Below are 9,029 nucleotides of genomic sequence, written 5' to 3'. Positions count from 1 at the left end.
AAGTGGTAGAGCACTCGCCTTGAGCTGAAGAGCTGAGGGACAGCGCCCAGGCCCAGAGTTCAAGCCCCACGACCGACAAAAAAAAAAAAAAAAAATTCATCTTTCCCTTTTCTGATCATATATGAGCTACATCACCATAAGCAATTAAGTATTCCTGGTTCATACTTAAGTTATGCAATATATACTACATTTCTGGAGATGCTATTGTCTAGTGGCTAGCATTTAGCACCAAGACTTTCTGAGCACATATTAAGGGAACAATGGACATTTGTTGAAGGGACAAACTAAAACATTTAGATGTGCTGCCAAATTATCCTCCAACAGGAAGAGCTTCTCAAAGGAAAGTTTTCGTATTTTAAAGAAGTCATGTAACTGCTTTACCCATGAGGAGGGAGGAAGACTAGATAGCAGAATACAGAAATAACAGCTGTTTTCATGTCCTTAAGTGGTATAGCCAAAATCTCTAGGCGTGTCTTACCTGTCAATTTCACAGGCCAACTCGAATGGCATGTCAACTAACTTATTAACTAAAAATAGTCTGCTCAACAAATAGACGATAGTATTTGACTCTGACAAAGAATCATCATTATTGTCCCATCCTCTTGGTGCTGCGACCTGATTTGGAAGAGTGGCTGTGTATTTACTGGATAAGTCCAAAACTTTTCTGGAAAACAGATTGACTCTCGAGTGTTCTTTCTTCATTTCTGAGCTGCCTAAGTCCCAGCCCGGCAGCATCAGTGAGAAGTAGTCTTCACTGGTAGCAAGTCCTACGGACACGGGACCCTGAAGCTTTAAGATATGGAGATGCCTAATGCAGAGGTTGTCAAATTCTTTATCCACTCCCCAGGGCAACAGGCAGGACAGAAACAATTTCGCTGTGTCTATTGTGACGTTGACATCAACTCTTCTTGATGGCTTTGGGTTTGTCTTCTTGGAGCTCTTCATTTTTTTCTGCCTTTTAATGCCATCATTTTCTTCGGAGAATTTGAGGGGATGATCTCCCTGGGGAGGACAGTCACCCTTAGGCTTGGCCTGTGTCTCTGCCTGGAGGGAACTGCAGGAAGCTTTATTTCTTTTTATTGTCAGTGTTGTCTTCTCTACTGTGCTTTTGGCTCTCCTCAGGATTTCACTACCATAAAAGGAACTGGAAGGATCAACATCACTGAGTGGAGTTGGCAGCAGAAGTTCAACAAGGTTTTCCAGGTCAAAGAGAAGAACATGAAAGCCAATGCTACTCCATTTTGTTTTCACAGGCAAGACATTAAAAGGTCTTGGGAAAGGCTTGGCATCAGTAACCTATGGGAGAAAAGGATTTCTGTGTCAACATTCTTTTTTTTTTAAGCTATTAAAGACTCCATGAAGTCAAAATAATATACAAAGAAAATACTGAGTTACACTTAAAAGCAAAGTAATGCTGAGCTCACCTAAGGACAAATATGTCAGCTGATTTTGCCTTCACTATAAACATTTCCTTTCTAAATATTCTATAATATTCTTTAAAAACTTTTCTAGTTTTCCTAAAAGTTTTACTTTCTAAGAAAATTTGAACTGGGCCTCTGGAACAAGATGGGATGAGATACACTCACATCTTCCTAGTGTACATGGAAAGCCAAAGATCTATTACAGAACTCTACACATAGCTACAATAAGTGTTTTCTGACCAATACAGCCAGTCTTTTAATATTCTCTTGTTTATGAAACACTTACTTTACAGATTGTACATTTTGTGGATTCCTTTTTAAGGGAAAAAAATTCCCTAAACCAGCAAAAATATAAACATTTCCCTGTATTTTCACAGTACTTACAGTTTGGTACAAACATGTAATTGACTTTCATTTTTGTGTTTGGCTTGCATTACAGAATAATTTCCATGTTTTTCTATCTAGACATCTAAGCTTCCATGCCAGTTGCCTTTTTCCTCAGTGATCTGACTACCAAGAGTGCCCGTCAGTGTATCCATTATTATACAACACTAAATTGTACAATGACATTGAGAAAAGATTTAATGTCTAGTCACTTAAGTTTCCCTCCGTTAGTCTTGCTATAGTCTTTTACTCTTTCACATGCATGTGAGAACATCTATCTGAAGTTCCAGACTATGTCCCACTGACTTACAACATGTTTAATTTCTTCTGATAATTTTTTAACTGTTCATAAGGATGTCTATATTATTGGTTTATTAGTTGTCTAACTCTCGGCCAACTACGAATCTTTTCTCATTTCTTTTGTTGTTGTTGTGGTCTCTATCCTGCTAGAAGTTTGTCAGTTTTGATCTTCTTTTCAGAGAAACAACTTTTAACTTTGTTTGGCCTTTAAGTGGAATGTTTTTCTTGAGAGACAGTTTTGCTGAGTATAGAGTTTTCGCTTGACTTAATGTCTCACAGAATTTGGAAGGCATTATTCTGCAGTCTCTGGCTTCCTTTCATTCACTGGAGAAGTCAGCTGCTAGTCTAACTGTCACTCCATCTGTCTTTTCTTGCTACTTTTTTTTTCCATTAGATTTTTTCTGTCTTTAATATTCTATAGCAAACTATGATTCTTGTAGATATGGATGTTTTTTTCCCAACTGAGTCAGTGATAATCAGACTCATCTTTGTGAGTATTTTGTCTATCCTGCCATCCTGTCCAGGGGCACTGATTGGAGATCTGGCCAAGAGTCTATAAGCTTTTTTTTCTTTGTCTCTCTATCTAATGCTCTGGATGATCTCTTCAGAAATTTTCTCTTGGTTTGCAATTTTCATTTTCACTTTTCTCTAATATGCCACTTCTTATACACCAAGTGTGTAATGTTGATTTTTATATTTTTTTATGTCCAGAAGTTATATTTGGTCTTTTAAAAGAAAAGTCATCTTAGAGGTCAGTCATTTCTTACTTGTAGTATAGCCCCCTTCTTTCTTTCTTTCTTTTTTTAATTTTTTGGCCAGTCCTAGGGCTTGAACTCAGGGCCTGGGCACTGTCCCTGAGCTTCTTTTGCTCAAGTCTAGCATTCTACCACTTGAGCCACAGCGCCACTTCTGGCCTTTTCTGTTTAAGTGGCACTGAGGAATCAAACCCAGGGCTTCATGCATGCCAAGCAAGCACTCTACCACTGAGCCACCTTCCCAGCCCCTAATTTTTAAAAATGCCAGTGATGAGTCTTTGAGACGTGGAGTGAAGGTACATTCTTCAAGAGAGGTGTTGGTTTGTGACTGCTGAGTACCCGCGGGCACTACCAACAGGACACTCATTAAGCAGATTTTTCAGCATAAAGTTTTTTTTTTTCATTCCTTGCCACTACTATAAATGTGGACCTCCAGGTTATCAGACAAACATCTTTTTCCCTGTTTGTGGTAATGGTGTTTGTTTTTTTTTTTTCTTTAAGGAGGTCAAAAGAGGAGCAGAAAAAGAGGGAAGACAGGTGAGCAAAAGCAATGGTACTATGCAGTAGACACTATGTAGAAAACAACCTATGTAACTTGTGGGGCAGGGTTGGGAGGAGAGAAACTGGGGGGAAAGTGAAGGAAGGGGTGACATTGTTAAAAAAATACACTCATTACCTGACTTATGAAATGGTAGCCCTTCTGTATAACACCTTAATAATAACAAAATTTTATTGTTGGTGGTGGTGGTTCTGAGGCTTGAACTCAGGGCCTGGGCACTGTCCCTTAGCTCTTTCATTCAAGGCTAGTGCTCTACTAGTTTGAGACACAGCATTACTTCTGGTTTTCTGGTGGTTAATTCAAGGTAAGTCTCCCAGACTTGGACTTTCCTGCCCAGATTGGCTTCAAATTGTGATCCTCAGATTTCAGCCTCCTGAGTAGCTAGGATTACAGACATGAGCCACTAGCCTGGTTAATAAAATTACTGATAAAAATCTTACCCTCCAATGGGCTGGGAAGGTGGCTCAGTGGTAGAGTGCTTGCTTTGTATGCATGAGGCCCTGGATTCGACTCCTAAGCACCACATGGGCAGAAAAAGCTGGAAGTGGCACTGTAGCTCAAGTAGTAGAGTGCTAGCCTTGAGCTGAAGAGCTAAGAGACAGTGCCTAGGCCCAGAGTTCAGGTCCCACAACCGGCAAAAAAATAAATAAATAAAATCTTACCCTCCAAGTAATGCTGAGGCCAACAAATGCAAATATTTTTCATTTTCTTTTTGTGAGACCTGTCCTTAGATCTAGTTCTTTCTTTCACTGATTGCACAGGCCTTAGAGCATAACACCCTTGTGTAGTCTTCTCAGGCTTCTACCTCTCTACCTTGGACCCGTATACTTTAATGTTCAGTAGTGAAAATTAAAACTACCAATTCTCAGGGACTGACTAATGCCTTTCTACTTCTTCCCACCATCTTTGCAGTTGCTTTTGAGGGTTTTGTTTTGTTTTTGGTTGTTTTTTTTTTTTTTTTTTTTTTGGTCGTGGGGCTTGAACTCTGGGGCTTGGGCGCTGTCCCTGCGCATTTCAGCTCAAGGCGAGCGCTCTACTGCTTGAGCCACAGTGCCACTTCTGGTTTTCTAGTGGTTTATTGGAGATAAGAGTCTCAGGGACTTTCCTGAGATCTCAGGCTCCTGAGTAGCTAGGATTACACGTGTGAGCCACCAGCGCCCAGCTTTGGGGTATTTTTTTTTTAAGCTAGGAACTCTTCTACTCACAGATTCTTTCCTTATTTTCTTTACTGATGCTGTTCATCACATAGGCTGAGGAAGGACTTCTGCCTTCTTATCCAAACTAGAATTTATTGGAAATTGCAAAGATGCTAGTAATCTGACACATTCCTTGTTTTCAATATTTCTATTTTGTGATCCACACAGCCACACTAAATCCTGCTGTAAACAAAAATCCCAAATTTCTGTAATGACTACCTCATCTCAGAACCACCACCTAGATACTTTATTTTAAATTCACAATGTTACTCCTAATTCATTTAACATAAAAGAGTTGGTTTCATTTGAAATTAAGTTCATTAGATTATAATTAGAAATCAGTGCTATGTAAAAATGTACTATGATTAAATATAATTATCATCACTGTGTAAAATTTTAGGGAGAGAGGGAGAGAGAGAATGGAAAGGAGGGAAGGAGGGAAAGAAAGAAAGGAAGGGAGGGAGGGGGGAGAGAGTAAAGTGGAGAGAGGAGAGGAGAGGAGAGAGAGAAAGAGAGAGAGAGAACACACATGCATGCTAATCCTGGGGCTATAACTCTGGGCCTAGGTGCTCTACTTGAGCTTTTGTGCTCTACCACTTGAGCCACAGCTCCATGTCTAGCTTGTGGTTAACTGGAGCTAAGAGTCTCACAGACTTTCCTGCTTGGGCTGGTTTCAAATTAAAATCCTTAAATCTCAGCCTGCTGAGTAGCTAGGATGACAGGCATGAGACACCAGCAACTGGCAGGAAGCGTATTTTTAAAGTCATTTTATTTACAAACTGACATGTTGACTGGAAACTTCTTTGTGTAGTTGCTTAAGGATCATCATAAACAAAGAAGGCCTTGAAAACAAAATTGCCACTATTGTATACCCAAGTAACATGGAAAAATGATATTCATTGCTTATAATAGTAACTCATACATTATAGATCGGACATATATGATATTCATGGCAATAGTAAATTTTCACCTAATTTACATTACTTATATGTATTTCTCAAAGTTCCCTAATTTTTAAATTATTTTTTAATTATCTTCAAGTAGTTGTACAAAGGGGTTACCATTCAACAAATCAGTTTGTCATAAGTGCCATGCCTTGTGATCGATGTCCCCTCTTTCATCATTCTCCTCCATCGCTCCCAACTCCAAACTCTCCCCTCAATTTCCCCATTTTCATAGGATATGCATTGAATATTATGACTTTATTCTCACACCATTCAAAAGTTATTTTTAAAAAGTAGCATGCTAACCCATGACTGATGTGATAAAATATAAGCATATTAATTTTTAGAATGATGACAAATACCAAAAACACTCTAACAAAAGTATTTTGAAAAGATTAACCAATCTGGTTTTTGTTGTTTTTTTTAAAAGTCTACAACAAGCAGCTTTTAAATACAAAAAGTATTTCATTCAATCAGTCCGTAGGCCATTGTAGAAATGTGAGGACTAGCTACAGATTTTATGTTTGCTTAATGGCATGTGTTCTGATTACTTGGTAATTCCCATCATGTACTCCCCAGGAGCTGGGCATATAGAGAAGATGCTGGTACTTCCCAACATTCGGTCACTTTTACCCCCACTCCTTGGAGTTACAGGTTGAGCTAGGTATTGTTTTCAATGAGGAGAGCAAGAGAAAAACACAGTGCAACCTCTGAACTTTGGAGGAGGCTAGGAGTAAAATAAAGCGGACACATCTACATGTGAAAGCTCCAGCAGCAGGTGGGAAGTAGGACAAGGCACACTGGGCTGCCTGCTTTGTCTGAAATCCACACAGACTCCGCAAAAATAAATAAATAAATAAACCACTGAGTCAGAAAGTCTGCAAAGTAGGAGCCCAGATGGTGAGCGAACCGAAATTATTCTTTTTCTCCCTCTAAGTACCCCGAGTAAATGATGAAATGAATGTCAACAACAGAAAGTCACACTTGAAACAACCTGATGCACAAATAATAAAGAAAAAATAAATGACTCGAAAGTTTGAAGAAAAATATAATAGGTGTGAAGGTAAAAGTGCAACACCTTTAAATGTGTATTCTTTATATTGTTCATTGATTTAATTTTCCTTTCTTCCCACTAAGTTCAGTGCCTGCCTCTTCCTTTGCTACCAAATTCAAAAGAGACAAAATAGTTAACACTGGTTTTATTCCCTTCCTTTGAAAGTGGAAATGCACTTTCTAACAACATGTTTTGATAAAACTTCTCTCTCAAAATATATTGGATCTCCTACTGAGTTTGATATAAAAGGCTTTGACCTGCACGACCTACCCCAACCACAAACATACTGTGTATAATCTGTTCAGGAAAATGTTTCTCATCTTCTCACATTTGTGACTTTGTACAATAACACTTCCTGTAAATATTTAAACAATGAGAAAAACATATACTAGATGATAAAACACATTAGATATGTTAGAGAACAACAAATTGAGAAATTTACTGCGATGACTCCTCCATAAACTAAGGAGCTGACCAGCAGAAGGGAAATGACTCCTTCAAAGTGACTTATTTGGAAAATAGCCAAGCTAGGATTCTCATGTTTATGTTTTCTTTTCTCAACTTTTCTACAGAGAACTCTCTCTACTGTAAAATCCTCCAAGAATAAAACACTTACTATATCTAAAATATGCAAGGGTCCTTGATATTTTCTGAGACATGGCACTCACAGATATATAAGGAAGACAAAAACTGTGAGAACACTTTCTACCTCATGCTGTAGGGCCAGTATTATGGTAACACTCAATCCAAAGGCACCACAAGATAGGAAAAGCTGCACCTCCAGTCTGACATTTTGCTGATTGGAGATGGAGTCTCATGGGCTTTTCTGCCTAGGCTGGCTTTGAACCATAATTCTCTGGATCTCAGGTTTCTGAGTACTAGTATTACAGGTGTGAGAACCACAGGCCCCTGACCTTAACATTTTTTTCTCAATTAAAAAAAAACAAACCTGATGGAATACATCTATGAAAAACCAACAGCTATTATAATTAAGGACAGAAAAACTGAGGGCTCTTCCTCTAAGCTCAGGGACAAGACAAAAATATGTTTTCTTCTGTTTATCACTGTAGAGGAAGCTGTAGCCCAGGCAGTTATAGGGGGAAACAAATGACAATCAGCCACATTGGAAAGAGAGAAGTAAACTGTTTATTTGTAGATTGCATAATCTCACATATAGAAAATCCTAAAATGAACATTCTCTCTCTTCCTATCCCTCTCTCTTCGAAACATGTACCTACAGCCTATTAAAACTAATAAGATGCTTGAATATGTCCATCACAACCCAATGTTCCATATCAGTGTTCAGTTAATTATACTTTGACTATGGTAAAAGCAAAATAACCTTTTAAATTAGGCTTCTGAATAAATCTTTGAAATGAATAGCCAAACTACCTTGAAACTTTTTTAAAAATGCATTAAATCTACAGAACAGATTCTCCCAAACAGGTCTGTAACTATAATGTTCATAGTTTATACATCACAAACATTACTACAATATTAAAATTTAATAACTATGGCTGCGTGCTGGTGGCTCATGCCTATAATCATAGCTACTCAGGAGACTGAGACCTGAGGACTGCAGTTCAAAGCCAGCCTGGGCAAGAAAGTCCATGAGACTCTTCAATAAACTACTCAGAAAAGGCTGGAAGTGGTGGTGTGGCTCAAGTGGTAGACTGCTAACCTTGAGCATATATAGGCTCTGGGACAGTGTCTAGACCCTGAGTTCAAGCCCCAGGACCAGCCACCCCTCCCCCCCGCCACACCAAATGTAACTATGCAATTAAATACTTTTGATTCACCTGACTAATCTTCATTAAGTAATTACAGATTTAGAATTTGAGAGAGCTTATCATACTGAAGACAAACATAACCATCTCTAGAAATGGCCAATGGATATTTCAGTGATCTTACCCGATACAGGAAGCTATCAAGTCCTAGACAATTTTTTTTGTTTTCATTAACTTGGAACCCAGCCATTAGGCATTAGTCCTACACATTTCCATAAGTCCATCTTTAACCTCTATGTGACTAGAGGAATTCACTTAAGAAACTGTCACCTAAGTGAAAAATAAGTGTGTCTGGACACTAGCCCTGTTAAGCACCTAATTACAGTTCTGTCAAAAGTCAACCTGCTCTATAACCAATGTGTCAGCACCAATGGCCCCATCCTCTAGAGCTCTCCTTAGCAAGCGCTTACTCACTCTTAGGTCCTGGTAATCTCAGTCTCAGATGCCACTGCCCAGACTCTGGATTATTTCCCTTCCAAATCTTACTGCTAGGGAATGCAAAGCAATATAGAGAACAAGAGTTTTGTTTAAGTGAGATGTTTCTCTATAGAATGCAAACAACCTTCTCTGAACATACTGTACATGAGACAATTGAATATGTCCCAGGTTCCCTTTAAAATTCTTTGAAG

General features: G+C 38.7%; 1 protein-coding gene across 1 annotated transcript in view; it reads right to left on the bottom strand.

Annotated features, from left to right (window-relative positions):
* The window catches only part of Wdr72 (WD repeat domain 72), a 116,648-nt gene that overhangs the window by 9,337 nt on the left and 98,282 nt on the right, over positions 1-9,029 (bottom strand). The window contains exon 15 of the mRNA XM_013009952.1: positions 479-1,296. Coding sequence (XP_012865406.1) covers positions 479-1,296 — 818 coding nt within the window. The remainder of the gene's footprint in view (positions 1-478; positions 1,297-9,029) is intronic.

Source organism: Dipodomys ordii, unplaced genomic scaffold (assembly GCF_000151885.1).
Source record: "Dipodomys ordii isolate 6190 unplaced genomic scaffold, Dord_2.0 Scaffold11, whole genome shotgun sequence".
In the NCBI taxonomy this organism is placed as follows: Eukaryota; Metazoa; Chordata; class Mammalia; order Rodentia; family Heteromyidae; genus Dipodomys; species Dipodomys ordii.
This window is presented reverse-complemented; position numbering and strand designations above follow the sequence as displayed.